The 16,543-nt window shown below is 36.6% G+C and overlaps 1 protein-coding gene across 1 annotated transcript in view; it reads left to right on the forward strand.

Annotated features, from left to right (window-relative positions):
• DCDC1 (doublecortin domain containing 1) overlaps positions 1–16,543 on the forward strand; it is a 423,479-nt gene that overhangs the window by 57,332 nt on the left and 349,604 nt on the right. Inside the window, exon 6 of the mRNA XM_065944379.1 lies at positions 4,334–4,427. Coding sequence (XP_065800451.1) covers positions 4,334–4,427 — 94 coding nt within the window. The remainder of the gene's footprint in view (positions 1–4,333; positions 4,428–16,543) is intronic.

Consider the following 16,543-nt stretch of genomic DNA (forward strand, 5'->3'; position numbering starts at 1 on the left):
ATTTACTATGAGGAAATGATTACTGAAGGTTGGCAATGCTTAAACACTGCAACGATCTTTCATCTTGAAAGTAGGAGAGTGACAGTTTTGCTGATGCATTATTAATTTCTAATATATCTGGTTTTCTAATGCCAATTTTTAAACTCATTTAACTCCTAAAACTCAGCTTGCACAAACATTATTACTGATGTTTTAGCAGTGAAAAGAAGAATTTCTGAGTTAAAGAGCCATGTAATTTTACTTGGCTAATTTTTTAAAAACTCAAAGGCACCAATATTTTAAAATCATCAACATTTTAGTTGAAGTAAATGGGATTATCTTTAAATAGCTCATATTTTGCTTAGCTTAATTGGTAAATTTCGATAAAACTTTAGAGGATATTTAGATATTTGAAGCTTCACTAGTAACTAGGGAATATAGTTTGTACTAAACAGCTTCGTTGCACTTTTAAATAATGGATTTGTAATCTTAAGAAATTGAGAACTAAACATAACAAATGGAAAGATGAAGAATATGAGTATCCTAAAGAGGGGGTTGCATCATTTTAGGGTTTATGGGACCAACTATAGGAGCTTCCCTGGTAGCTCAGATGGTAAAGAATACACTTGCAGTGCAGGAGATCCCTGGATCAGGAAGATTCCCTGGAGAAGGGAATGGCAACTCACTCCAGTATTCTTGCCTGGAGAATCCCATGGATAGAGGAGTCTGGTGGACTACAGTCCATGGGGTTGCAAAGAGTCAGACATGACTGAGTCACTTTTACATAGGTTCTTAGTAATTTTCAAGATGACTGGCTATGGAAGAATGCTTTCTGAATTACCTCCTTTGAGTATTTTTGTCAATGAGACAGGTAGTGGTGGTAATTATAAAAGGATAATGTTCGGGCACAGAGTCAGATGGGAGAAAGTGATGAAAAGAAGAATTTTTCTAGTCAGAGACTGTGTTAATTGCTAAAAATAGATCGATCCCATACCAGTGTTTATATGTTCCACTCTCCTTTCTGTCTCAAGTGCTATAAGAATCTGCAGTTTCTTCTCCTGATGCTTTCTCTCTTGCATTTTTGAAAATTGCTTTCTGAGCATTTTTAAAAAAGGTTTCAGTCCATTCGATGGGAGTCCTAGGTTAACTTGTGTATAGTAGCCACTAAAGAAATTGACCCAAGAGATGAGGAGGGAAGGCAGGAAGAGTGAGGTTTAGAGTGGCCACACTTGTTACCTTATTTGTTTGGGTAGCAAGGACCAGTCCCAGGTATGGGCAAGTGGACTAGAGAGGGGTAGGGGCCATTCTAAGTTAGGGAGCCTTGTGTTTGACTTATGAGGACACATCGCCTTGGTTCTCCTGCACTGACACACTTCAAGTAGCCACACTGAGGTTAATGGATTTGCTCTACATAACAATGCTTATAGTCACTTATGAAGTACGTCGCAAGTACCTTGTTATCTAACTAGGTAAAGCACTGATATTGTCAGTATTTCCCTCATAAATTAGAAGGTTCAAGATTATTCTTATCACTGTATCTTTAATCATGAACATTATTCTTGGTTTTGAGAGAGACAGCAGTAATATATAACTTTTGAAAAACTGCCTGAAGCTCTGGATTGCAGCTAGGGCATGAGAAACACACAGAATCATGTAAATGCCCTTGGGAGTACGTGGCATGGGGGAACATTATTGGTTATGTTTAAGGCGAGGATAAAGGTTGAGAATCTCTGATATAATCCAGTTAAGGTTAGTTTCTCAAATTAAGTTCATCAGTTAAGTATTATTTGCCTTTTAAGTGCAGCACATTACTAGATACAGCAACTCGGATGATAAGCTCTATCAGTTATGATGTTTGAAAGCTGTTCTCCAGGCTGAAAGAAAAGTACAGTTTTGCCTCTATATACATGTTAAGCTGGTTTTAGAAAAGGCAGAGGAACCAGAGATCAAATTGCCAACATCTGCTAGATCATCGAAGAAGCAAGAGAGTTCCAGAAAAACATCTATTTCTGCTTTACTGATGATGCCAAAGCCTTTGACTGTGTGGATCACAATAAACTGTGGAACATTCTGAAAGAGATGGGAATACCACACCACCTGACCTGTCTCTTGAGAAACCTGTATGCAGGTCAGGAAGCAACAGTTAGAACTGGACATGGAACAACAGACTGGTTCCAAATAGGAAAAGGAGTACATCAAGGCTGTATATTGTCATCCTGCTTATTTAACTTATATGCAGAGTACATCATGAGAAATGTAGGACTGGATGAAGCACAAGCTGGAATCAAGATTGCTGGGAGAAATGTCAATAACCTCAGATATGCAGATGACACCACCCTTATGGCAGAAAGTGAAGAAGAACTAAAGAGCCTCTGATGAAAGTGAAAGAGCAGAATGAAACAGTTGGCTTAAAGTTCAACATTCAGAAAACTAAGATCATGGAATCTGGTCCCATCTCTTCTTGGCAAATAGATGGGGAAACAGTGGAAACAGTGGCTGACTTTATTTTTTTGAGCTCCAAAATCACTGCAGATGGTGGTTGCAAGCATGAAATTAAAGATGCTTACTCCTTGGAAGGAAAGTTATGACCAACCTAGACAGTATATTAAAAAGCAGAAACATTACTTTGCCAACAAAGGTCCATCTAGTCAAGGCTATGGTTTTTCCAGTAGTCATGTATGGATGTGAGAGTTGGACTATAAAGAAAGCTGAGTGCAGAAGAATTAATGCTTTTGAACTGTGGTGTTGGAGAAGACTCTTGAGAGTCCCGTGAACTGCAAGGAGATCCAACCAGTCCATCGAAAGGAGATCAGTCCTGGGTGTTCATTGGAAGGACTGATGCTGAAGATGAAACTCCGTTACTTTGGCCACCTGATGTGAACAACTGACTCATTTGAAAAGACCCTGATGCTGGGAAAGATTGAGCGCAGGAGAAGGGGCCGACAGAGGATGAGATGGTTGGATGAGATCACTGACTCAATGGACATGAATTTGGGTAGGCTCCGGGAGTTGGTGATGAATAGGGAGGCCTGGCGTCCTGCAGTCCATGGGGTCACAAAGAGTCGGACACGACTTAGCGACTGAACTGAACAAGTTAAGCTGTTTAAATATGTCTGTTGTCACAAAGAAAATGAGTTGATTGAGCTTGGATTAGGATTATAAGCTCCACTTTTAGCATAAGGATAAATGTGGACAGAAGTGGAGGCAGAGTGCTATCAGTAACTAGAAAAAATTTTGATATATAATCATACAATGAACATTGTCCTTTAGCAGTTCTTGGTAATGTAAAATCAATGTATCATAGCTGTGAATGGTAAGGTTGGAAGAGATAAGTACATTTAGTTTGAATTTGGAATGTGTTATGGGCTTTTAAATGATTGTAGTAAGTTTCATGTTTTGGGAGTCATTTCCCGAAGCCTCATAAAGCCTGCCCTCAGGTTCCTGAGACTTCTCCACTCCCCTCTGTTAATTTAATTTTTTTCATCTTGTGAGGAGAGCTTTCTTTCCAACTGATGCATGTTTAAGTCTTCCCTGGTTGTTGGAAAGGTGGTTGTTACACCTTTATGTGGGCTATTTCTATATCAAGAACACATTGAGAAATTAAAATATTAAGAGAAGGACTTTAGCATATTAGAAACCATCAAAAGTGAAGTTCTTCATAACTAATGAGAATGTACTGCATAGCATAGGGAACTCTGCTTTGTGGTGACCTCAATGGGAAGGGAATCCAGAAAAGGGGAGGTACATGTATGTGTCCAGCGTTTCACGTTGCTGTGCAGCGGAAACTAACACAACATTGTGAAGCAGCTATCCTCCAATAATTTTTTTTTAAAAAGTGAAGTTTTTCAAGCTAAGGTTCATGGAAAACCTTGAAATGTAGTTTATTAATTCCATTTTTAGTACCCAAACAGTGTAAGTTATCAAAGTGAACTGTGATCAGATAATATTTATAATTTAGGACACTAGGAAAGAATTTAAAAGTCAAAGAAAGTACCTTAAAACCTAATCTAAAATATAATATCCTCCCATTGTAAAATAAATGAAAAATATATTAATAGAAAAGAGCTGGAAAAATATAGAAGTCTCCCAGAGTTCTTTCATTGATGAAACAGTTTGTAATTATTTTTAGTATGTCTTACATCTTTCTCTTTTTTATTAATATTTGTTTGCTCTAAGTACAATTGGAATTAGCAATTTTAACTGTCTTTTTCTATTTCATATATTAGAAACATTTGATAAATCATCTAGTTTTATTTTATAATTTTAAATAGCCATACAGTAGAGAAAGAAGTTTAAATGTGTTTTCAATTTTGTTATAGATAAATTATTTTTAAGGTATTTTTTTTCTGTGTAGGTTTTAGATATGTGCACAATGAGAATGAACCTAAATTCACCAGCCAGATATCTTTATGACTTATATGGCAGAAAAATCAAAGAGATTTCAAAAGGTAAGTGGCAAAGATTTTGTAAACTATGTAATACTATCTCAAAAGACATTTACATAATTTTGTTTTTACTTTGTACTTTTAAAAGGAAAACAGACATAAAAACCAGTTTAATTATAACATGAATAATTTCCCTTTCTTATAAAAAGGGAAGTCATGAAAGGTTATTAAAGTTTAGAGAAACTTTTGTTTCAGCATGTTTTAGTCCATTTGGGTACTATAAAAAATACCATAGACTAAGTGGTTTAAACAACAGACATTTATTTCTCACAGTTATGGAGGTAGATTCTGTATCTGTTAAGGGCTCTTTTCTGATTGATAGACAGCTGTCTTCTCCCTGGTTCTCAGATAGTGGAAAGGACAAGGATGCTCTCTGAGGTGCTTTATATAAGGACATTAGTTCATTCATGAGGGCTCCACCCTCCTGACCTAATCCTTTTCAAATACAATCACACTGGGGGTTAGATTTCAACATATGAATTTTCGGGGATCATGAACATTCATCTAAGCACAGCACAAGCTTAGATTTTAAAAAAAATGATGGGTATTTTAACCTTAGCAAGCCATACTTAATAGACAAAAGTAATTGATATACTTTTATATTTAGCAACTTCTATGATATATAGCTTTCAAAGAGAAAGATAAATTGTGCTACTGTATGCTCAGTGATTCTTTTTTAATGTTTTGGTTAACTTCTAGAGGTTTTTCAAAAGTCATGAAATATGCTTTAAAACAATTTTGTTTGTGTTTGTCAAAATAAGAGATCTTCCTCTATATTTCTTTTTTTTTTTCTTCCTCTGTGTTTCTAAAGGCGCTGACTTGCCATTCTTTGAAAGTAAAAATACTTGATTCCACATTTGTGCTATCATTAAATTACTGTCAGCAACAATTATTACTTTACTTTTTATTTTTACTGTTTAAAAATTTTACTTTTTATTTCTCTAGTAGTAGTTAATATTACTTTAATAGTGCCACAGTTACACTATTAAATATGCTTCTGTATAGTTCTATCACTTCATTTAAACCTTGAGTTCACATATCTGAAGAGGGCCAGAATTGTAAGAGGCATTCTTAACTGCAAGGCTAGATCCAGAAAGATGTGATTTCAGGATATAACTATACTAGATACTCCCATTTGTTTCCTTTATCCTTACTTTTATTGTATAAAAGCAAACTTTCCTAGCTTTATCATCCTTAATGAATCCTATTGAGTGATCACTAAGTGTCTGCCTGCAATGCAGGAGACCCGGGTTTGATCCCTGAGTCAGGAAGATCCCCTGGAGAAGGAAATGGCAACCCACTCCAGTATTCTTGCCTGGAGAATCCCATGGAGGGAGGAGCCTGGTAGGCTACAGTCCATGGGGGTACTTTGTTATTTATAATTCTTAAATTTTTTTGCTAAGTATTATATATTTATGTATGTTGTGTATTAGAAACTAAATCTATTTTTCTTGGTTATTTTTTAACGTTGATGTTAGGTATAGCATTATTTTTCATTTTATTAGGAGTTTTCACCTGAAGATTTCAAGGCACTTGTAGATACTTACCCATTACTATCTAGAAGCATTAGTTATTTACCTCTAAGACATAAGTAACACAAGCAATCCCTCCTTATGTTTTTTTTTTTTTTTTTCTGGGAGAATTGGGAGAGTAACATTATTAAAGTTGATTTCTTCCTTCTTACATTTTTGGCCCCTACCTCATCACATTGGCTTAAATTTTCTAGGATAAACAATACTACGTAATTGCTCTTAAATTTTCATTAAGAAAATAAAGAACACTTTTTCTTAAGATCCTATCTTGCTTTGAATAATTTCCAGTTCACCTGGAATTAAAAAATTGTATTTGAGTAAATTGCTGGAGTTGAAACTCTAAGAAACCCTGGTTAAGATAAAAGTTTAAATTTAGAAAGTTGTTTTTTTTTTCCCCATCCCAAATGTGGTATAATAGAATTACTTATCAAAACAGAAAAGTTCTGACTCCAAGGCGTGAGACTTCATGGCTGCCAGGGGCATTCAGATTCGTGCCTCATGCTTCATGTGTCCCAGAAGTGTGCTATTATCACATTTTAATGCATGCCTTGCCCCGTGGTTTTGCATACTTATAAAAGCTTATGCCAGCTGAAATTAGCCTATGCAACTACTAACATGTGGAAGCATAACAAGTTCACTGGACTTAAAATACTTAAAGAAGCTAATCCTGTTGGAGGAACTTCCAGTCTGCAGCACCCTAGTCACTTAACATTAGGTTTTTGCATTTCTTTTTTCTTTGTTTGTTAGTATGATTTTGTGCATCAAGTGACTGAGGTCCCTAAACTTTTATGTCTGATAGTCTTCTGAACTTTTAACTTGGGAAAGGTCAGGTGTTATATAAAGCTCTCTTTTACTTTAAATAAATGCCAACATTCTGATTTTATGTATGACTTTCTTTTGATTGCTTGCTCAGTATCAGATCAGAAAAAGTCACTTAATAATGTTTAATATTAATATCATAGAAATTATATTTAATTTTAAGCACAAATTATGAGTGTAATGGGTATCAAGAGCAGCAAGTAACAGATGTACAAAAGAAAAAATTTTCTCCTAACTGTTGCTTCTTTTTTGGCAATAGATATACTTTCAGGTGTTCATCCTATGCTATGAGAAATGACCACATTTGACATGACATTAAACCATTTTTTTTAAACTTTTTCAAGTCTAATAAAACCTTCAAAATCCCATCAGACTTGCAAATGGTCAAATTTCTAAACCATAGAAGATTTTAGCAAAGAAATTTACTTTGTTCTATGCGGAAAATTTCTTAAGTTGTGTTTCCTATGTTGATCTATCCTTTTGAGAGTAGAAGAGAAGTAGTCACTGTGTAAAGATGCTGTATCCCACATGTGGTCAACGTTACTGGTACAGCGTTTCTACCAGAGCATGAAATAAGTGTGAGAAATGCATTCTGCAAAATTACACCCTCAAAAATAACAGGGCTGTGAGAAAAATAGGTTTGAGGAAGACCATTCAAAGTCTATATACTTTTAAAACTGGAACACTATCTAAAATAATAATTATTAACTTAGGAGATAATATGAACAGTCTGGGTAGTCATCTCAGAGTTCTGCAGAAGATCGTAAAGCTGCACAGAAACATTAGAATGTGAGACAGTGTGGATGAAAGTCAATTGGAACCTAAGTCAGTGGGGTTTTTTTAAAGAAGCCACAGGAGGAAGCAAAACTCCCACAGAGAGTCATGCAAGGCAGAGGGTGCACCTTTCTGGGAAGGGAGCGCCAGTGCAACAGCCAAGCTGATGTCTTTTATCTTCCCTGCTAAAGGACAGAGTTCTACTACTACTCTATTGGTCTCCACTGCCTAGGAAAAAAGCATGTATTCATCAACCAAACTTTATCTTGCTGACATGATTACCCTGTTTACCAATCACACATGAGCTACCTGGGTCATAGAAGCGCTTGGTAGTGGCAGAACACATGTAGATAGTGTTAGATTTTGATGAAGTTGTTTAATAACACTCTTATTTCCCTTAACATTCCCCAACATTTTGTTCTGTTAACTTATTTATTAACTTCTCTTAACTTATTTATTAACTTCTCTCAACTTATTTATTACATCATGGTGAATGAAGGGAGTCATTCTTCCTCTTAAGAAAGGCCGTAGTCTCTTAGGACTTTCTGATGCTACTATTCCAATAACCAAGTCACTCCTCCCCACTACTTTGTGGATCTTTCTAGATCATGGTGGGTAGTATGAAATGTACCCTAGAAGATTCTGAAATGAGTTAGAATAGTACATTAATTAAGTTGGCTTCAAAGTCATGCTATGAAGCACTAAACATTCATTTCCTATTCCATTTCCTACTTCAGGTTAACTGCCTAAAATAGCTATATAGTCTTTAAAAAGTTCTTCAGAGATTCTACAGTGATATCAAATGACAGGATTAACATATTTCAACCACAGAATTCCAATAACATACCCTCAGTGTGCATGGTTACTCTTGCCCATTATCAGATTTTTGTAAAGAAATCAAATTCGAAGAATAAAATGCCAAAGAAGCTAAAATCCAAAAATTTTAAGTCTTTAGAGAAGTGAATTCCAAAATCAAATAATCTTATCTTCGTGAGCTAAAATCCAATAAAAGTTCAAACTTTTGAAATTAAAATTCAAAGAAACTGAAGTCCTTCCTATTTTATGCTTTCCAGTATCAGCCAGATGGCTTCTGGATGGCTGGTTTGAGCTGGAATTCCTCCAGCAGCTACCGTCTGGGCTCCTGCAGTGGGTGCCATCCCTCAGGACCTCAGAAGTTGAAATGGGTCTCCACCGACTTTCTCATGTTCCCTACTTCCCGCAGAACCAACAGATGACCACATTAGCCCTACATCCAGCACATTCAGAATAGAATCCAGTTCCCCAGTTTCTCATATGGTCTTTCCAAGCAAAACGATGTGTTTCCTGTTTGGCATGATCCACACCCACATGACCGTTGCCAAAGACCATAGCAGAGACCAAGTGAAGGAAAGCAAAGAAGAAAAACCATTGTTCATGTCAAACTTGCCAGAATGCCAGCCAATTTTTATTGTTGAGCAGAGTATATGACCTGTGACATAGCTCAAAGGGAAGCAGCTTCCCATCAGAACATTATTTAAGCATTATGTATTTATAATATCTTGCTTGAGAAATTGACCTCTTGTACACTGTCTCCTCTCTCAAAGAGGCTTTATGAAGTGTCAGTTAAGTGCTTTGATTTTGGAGCCAGAATTCAGATTTCAGTTATGCCACTTATTGTATGACCTTGAACAGGTTATTCAGTTTCTCTGAGAGTCAGTCTCCTAATCTAAGATAGGGATTATAATATTTATTTTAATAGATTGTTGTAGAATTAAATGAGGTCTACTTAGAGTTCTTAGAACACATGCCTGACACGTGGTAAGTGTTGTAGAATGTTATTATCATTATTGGTGTTATTTTTATTCTGGAAGAGGGTACTGAGCATGTTGCATTCTTGCAACATTTAGAAATTTATATTAGTGGTGGCCTCCGTCACACTTGTTCAACTTATGAAAATAACTCTTCTCTTATTTGCCTTTGTAGAATACTCCAGACATCTTAATGTTCTTTTCTCTCTGAGTCCTGTGTTTCTGGACCCCATGCTGAGCAAAGGGTAGGCTTTAGCTGGTGGCATAGCACCCACCTTGCCCTGAGAGCAGTCATTTCAATCCTGGGTCCCAGTGGCTGCTGTGCTGACCTCTGGCTATGGAGCTGTCAAAGCCTAAGAAACTTCTTTGATGGGCATGGCTTCCCCCATATCTCCACATCACTTCCAACTGGAGAATAACTTTCAGTGCATTTCTGAATTGAAGCAACCGTTTATGTTTCTGAGGCTCACGTTGCGTTAAGTGCCCAGTGACGACCATGACCCTACTGCCCCTTCCTCCTGAAGGCATGGTTTTTCCTCACATTTTAAACGTTCCTGGTCTTGAGTTTATGTTTCTGTCCTCTCCTGCTTCAGTGTTTAGGATTTGCCTCTAGGGTTTGTCTCTACTGTATTACCGTTCCTTTCAGAAAAATTCCCTTCTGTGACAGATTGAGGCAGCATAGCTTGCAGAAGTTAAAGTTTCTTTCTTTTCTCTTAGTTTCCTTTTGCTTTCTGGCCCATACTTGTGTTTTTCTAGCATATTTCCCTAGCTGTTTTTCCCTTGCAGCGTCTCTCATGGTGAGAGATATGAAGTCAATAAGTTCCAAGTTTGTCAATAGCATCCTTTGTTCAAACCAGTCTTATCCATTTTCACCTTACTGAATTAAATAATCCTACCCAGGATGTATTTTCCCACAGTTCAACATCTAATTTAGATCTTGATTGGACTCCTTGGTCTATTATTGTTCTGTCTGAATCTCCTGTAACGTAATTCATCTTGCCTTTGCCTTTTCTTGATTTTAGGCCCATGATTTTTTGAAGTTCATTAAATACTTTTTTGGAGTGCTTTTTGTAATCTTCCTTGTATTCCCCTCTCCAATTTGTTTAGATTTTATATGTACTCTTCATATAACTGTTCTGTCCTCGTAAGAGATTCTCCAGTTGCTCATACTATTAGTTTATCTGTAACTTACATGCCCCCTCTTCATAATATTCAGGATTCTGCCTTTGCTGGGGATTTGTTCTCTAGAGATTTGCTCTCTGAGATTTCTCTGTTGGGTTTCACTGAGGCTCCATTTCCTACTTCTGATTTTGTAATAATTAAAATATATGCTCCTTTAATAATAATTTCTTTAAGAGTAGTTAGACTTGAATGTACCTCCTGTACCTCGTACCTTCACGATTCAGTTTTTGTTTTTCGTTGTCTGTCAAATGTGTGTTCTCAGATCAGATGTTTAACTTAATCGAAGGAAATTTTTTTCCACCTGAAGCTAAATAAGTTGTCTTATTTGTTTTCATGCATACACCGTTATTTTCTGATTATAAGATTGAAGCATATTTTAAAACCACTTTATTTTCTTTTTGATTCCTTTAACAAATTTGATTCCTAGATTTTTAATTCTTTCTTCTAGTTGTTTCACTACTTTAATCAGAGAAGAAACAGCATTCTTTTCATAACAAATCTACCACTTTTCTATATGTGAAGCCACAGTTTGGTTTCTGACAATTAGAATCATGGTTGAAATTTATGTGATAAACTTAAGAGTCTACCTGAGTTTATGGAATTTACTTTAAAAGCTTGTGGATAAGCCACATGAAAATCTAATGTTAGCTCATCCACAGTGCCTTTTTGACCCAGAATGCATTTTAAAATAACGTCATGGAGGGGCTTCTCTGGTGGTAGGACTCCATGGTCCTAGTGCAGGAGGCCCCACTTCAATCCCTGGTTGGGGGATTAGATCCCACGTGTCTCAACTAAGAGTTTGAATGATGCAATTAAGACCAAGTGCAGCCAAATAAATAAATATTTGAAAATAATAATGACAAAATAACATAATGGAGAATAGAATTTGAGGCATGGGTCCTAGTGTTTCCTATCTAGGCCTGGTTGTAGTAGTAATAATGTTAGTTGCTCAGTCATATCTGAGTTTTTGCAATCCCATGCACTGTAGACTGCCAGGCTCCTCTGTCTATGGAATTCTTCAGGCAAGAATACTGGAGTGGGTAGTCATTTCCTTCTCCAAGGGATCTTCCAGATTCAGGAATCGAACCCAGGTTTCCATTTAATGATAGACCTTCATTGGGTTCTAGCATGCGTTGAACCCAGGTGCCACTGTATTTTAAAGTCCTGACTGCAGATTTAGTTGTAGAAAAGCATAGAAAACACAGAAAAGCAGCAAGTATTGTTCTGCCTTCTGATGCCTAATATGATCTAATCCCAATCTCAGATTTACCTGCAGCATCAGGTGACATTCTCTGCATGCTTCAAGTGCAGTGGCTACAGCCTGTACAGTAAGGCAAGCATGACCAGCTTGGGGTACCAGGGACTGCATAGACAGCACCCCTCAGTATACTAAAGCAGTTACCCCCACCCCTGCCCTGGGCTAACATTTTCTGAAGGCCAAGGTTGGTAGAACTAATCCCAGCTGCATTTAGATGCTATAACCCATCAAGCTCAAAATTCTATGCAGTTCTTGGTTATTAAAAATTTTTAGGCCAACCTCCTTATTCTCCATGTATAGTTCCTTCAGTAAGAGCACAAATATAAAACCAAAAATTCAACTACAGGACCCAGTATAAGCTTCCAGAAACCATCGAGGTTGAAAAGCAAGTAAGCAAACAGAACCCCCACATAGTCCTTGCCAATTAAAGCATCATCAAAGCATGAAGTCACCAGTCCAGGCCCCTCCATAGTCTCAATATTTTGGGGTTATTTTCTCTCCAAAGTTACTTCTTATGTATTTCTCAGGATTCCTAACAAACTTGGTCTCCTAAGCACAGCAATTTCCTGAATTTTATGAGACATTCTAGCAAAATATTGAACCTAAGGTGGTAATGAAAACCCTAGAATTTGTAGGCAGCTGGTCAGAGGGAGCACATTCTTTTGGAGAATTGTGCCCTTAATCTTGAGTTTGACAAACTTCTTGCATTTGGGAGACTGATATTTCCCAGTTTCAATATATACCACAAGTAAAGCTACAGTAATTAAAACAGTGTGGTGCTGGCATAAGCATAGACATATAGACCAATGGAATAGAATTAAGAATGCAGATATAAGTCAATACATTTATGGCCAGGTGGCTTTCAAAAAGGTGTCAAGACCATGCAATGGTCTCTTCAACAAATGATGGTGGCAAGACTGGATATCTACATATAAAAGACTGAGGTTGAACCTCTACATAGAACCATTTACCAAAAAGAAAAAAAAAGTAATAAAGAAAAACTGAAAATGGATCAATGATCTAAATGTAAGAGCTAAAGAAGATGAAGAAATCTTCCAAGAAGATGAAGAAATAAATCTGCAAAATCTTGGATTTGGCAATGGATTCTTCAACATAACACCAAAAGTATGGGCAACAAAAGAAAGAAATAAGTAAATTGGACTTATTCAAATTTAAAAAGAAATTGTATATCAGAAGACATTATCAAGAAAGTGAAAAGACAACAATTAAGATTGGGAGAAAATATTTTTGACCAATGTGTCTGATCCAGTTAAATATCCATAAAATATAAAGAACTCGGACTCAACAGCAAAAAGAAAAACAACTCAATGAAAAAGATGAGTAAAGGAATTAAATAGACATTTTCCCAAAGAATATAGACAAATAGCCAACAAACACATCAACATCCTTAGTCATAAGGGAAATGCAAATCAAACCTACCATGAAGTAACACTTTATATAAACTAGTGATGGCTATAAAAATCACACACAGACAAAATGGAAACTAAGTTTGTGAAGATAAAGAAATTGGAAACTCTGGACATTGGCAACATGAAATGGTTCAGCCATTTTGGAAAATGATTTAGTGGTTCCTTCCAAAGGTAAACATAGAATTACCATATGACACTGCAACTTTACTCCTAATTACATACCCCAAAAGAATTAAAAACAGACAATCAAACGTTAACCTGTACATGCATATTCATAGCAGCATTATAGATAACAACCAAAAGGTAGAAACCAAACATCAACATCCAAAAACATCCAAACATCTGAAAAGATGGATGCAGAGATACATTGTGGTATATTATTCCACAATACATGATGGAATATTATTCAACCATGAAAAAGAATGAAGTACTGATAATGCTATAACTTGGATGAACCTTGAAAACATTATGCTAAGTTTAAAAAATAAGACAAGTACTATATCACATGATTCCATTGACATTTGAAATATCTAGAATAGCTAAATTCATAGAGATAGCACAATGGTATTTGCCAAGGCCTATTAAAAAACTAAGATCATGGTGTCTGGTCCGATCACTTCATGGCAAATAGAAGGGGAAAAAGGGAAGCAGTGACAGATTTTATTTTTTGGGCTCCAAAACCACTGCAGATGGTGACTGCAGCCATGAAATTAAAAGACACTTACTACTTGGAAGGAAAGCTATGACAAACGTAGAGAGCATATTAAAAAGCAGAGACACCACTTTGCTGACAAAGGTCTGTCTAGTCAAAGCTATAGTCTTTCCAGTAGTCATGTATGGGTGTTAGAATTGAACCATAAAGAAGGCTGAGTGCTGAAGAATTGATGCTTTCAAACTGTGGTGTTGGAGAAGACACATGAAAGTCCCATGGACAGCAAGGAGATCAAACCAGTCAATCCTAAAGGAGATCAACCCTGAATATTCATTTGGAGGACTTATGCTGAAACTGAAGTTCCAATCCTCTGTGTTGCCAAAGAGTGATCTTCCTAAAATATCCCTCTTTTTCTTTTTTTTTCTCAAAACTTGACATAGCTAGACAGTCTCCAGGAAAGAATACTAGAGTGGGTTGCCATTCCCTTCTCCAGGGGATCTTTCCAACTCAGGGATCGAACCCGGGTCTTGCCATATGGCAGGTAGATTCTTTACCATCTGAGCCAGTAGGAAGCCCACCAAATTGATATTAGTTATCAATTGCTGTATAGCAAATCACCCCAAAACTTAGCAAGTTAAAGCAATAAACATGTATTTTGTCCTGGTTTTTGTGGGTCAGGAACTCAGGCATGGTTTATCTGGGCCTTCTGACTCTGAATCTCTTATAAAGCTTCAATCAAGGTGTCAGTTTGCAAAGTTTTAAAGTATTACTTAAATCCCACTTTATTTTGTTTACTAATATCTCTATCATAACTTTTTTGATACCGTATGTCTGTACCATATGTCATAATATATGTTTATATAGTATATCTGTCATGCAGAGGTATTACTTCTTTAACTAAAGAGAGATTTTGCTCTTACACTTAAAAAAATCCAAAAACCTATAAAAATCCTGTAATATCTACAATAAGACTGAGCATATAATAGACCCTTGAAAACTTAATATTTAAATAATAATTGCTAATATGATCTTTGTTACAGTAAGTGATGAAAAATACTTTTTAAGTGGCTGAGTGAATTAAAATTAAAAAATTCCTTTTTGAATTACATTTGCAACAGATTATCCACTATTAACCACTTTTTGCTGGTAGTTCTCAGTGCTGTCACTGAATGATTTTCCACTAAGTAGAGACATTATTTTGCCAACAAAGGTCCGTCTAGTCAAGGCTATGATTTTTCCAGTGGTCATGTATGGATGTGAGAGTTGGACTATAAAGAATGCTGAGCGCCAAAGAAATTATGCTTTAGAACTGTGGTGTTGGAGAAGACTCTTGAGAGTCCCTTGGACTGCAAGGAGATCCAACCAGACTATCCTAAAGGAGATCAGTCCTGGATGTTCATTGGAAGGACTGATGTTGAAGCTGAAATTCCAATACTTTGGCCACCTGATGCAAATAGCTGACTCATTTGAAAAGACCCTGATGCTGGGAAAGATTGAGGGCAGGAGGAGAAGGGGACAACAGAGGATGAGATGGTTGGATGGCATCACTGACTCGATGGGCATGGGTTTGGGTGGACTCTGGGAGTTGGTGATGGACAGGGAGGCCTGACGTGCTGCGACTCATGGGGTCGCAAAGATTCAGACATGACTGAGCAACTGAACTGAATGGAACTGAACTGAATAGTATTTTGCCATTTCCCGTAGAACTTTAAAAGCTTGGAGATGCAAATGCATTACTAGATACATTGTACAAGGTAAAAACAAATGAAAATGACTGTATTTTTTGATATCTTCTTCCAAAGTGTTGTTGATTGATTTACTTTGGATATCAGCATTAGAAGCTTCTTTGGTCATCATCAAAGCCTCACTTTGCCATGGTCTCCTCTAAGTCATCTGCAATAAGTGTCCATCCTGTCACTGCTTTTTCCATTTCTGACAGCTATAATTTAATTTAAAAAATAGAATAGCTAACTAAAATCTATTCTTACACTTTTATCATCGGTCTTGATTTTGTCTTATGGAGTTAAATGATGCAGATTCATTCCCAATCTGTGACTGCCTTTCAGGTACTTGAACATGTGTGATTTAAACTTTTCCAGGTTAAGTATCTCCAATCTCTCCAGCTATTTCTCTGACCTCTCACCATCCTGGTTACTCTTCTCTGTTCTGTTTAGTTTTTTTGGTATTCCCCTTCTTGTGACCCCACATTGTACCTGATTTTCCAGGTCAGTCAGTGATGAGTAGCCCCACCTTCTCTTTTTCTTCTGGTCATTATTTGACCTACAACTACATTATTATTTCTTGTACATAAATCATATCGTTGAGCTAAATTGAACTTAAAGGCAACTAAATCCCTCAATTTTTGCTCACAATTTGCTTTTAAGCTACTTCCTCCTCCTGTGCTTGCACTGCTGATTTTGTAGATAGGTGAACAGAACTTTACACATTGATACCCACTAAATTTCTACTTATAGGGATTTTATTTAGTAGGTTAGCCTTATAAGATTTTTCAGATATTTAATCTGTCAGCCTGGAATTAACAATTTCTCTCATTTTTGTTTTCACTGTCTAAATTATTGATAAAAATGTCGTGCTGTGCTTAGCCACTCAGTCGTGTCCAACTTTTTGCGACCCCATGGACTGTTGTCTGCCAGGCTTCTCTGTCCATGTGGATTCTCCAGGCGA

This window comes from Muntiacus reevesi, chromosome 9 (genome assembly GCF_963930625.1).
Source record: "Muntiacus reevesi chromosome 9, mMunRee1.1, whole genome shotgun sequence".
Classification (NCBI taxonomy): domain Eukaryota; kingdom Metazoa; phylum Chordata; class Mammalia; order Artiodactyla; family Cervidae; genus Muntiacus; species Muntiacus reevesi.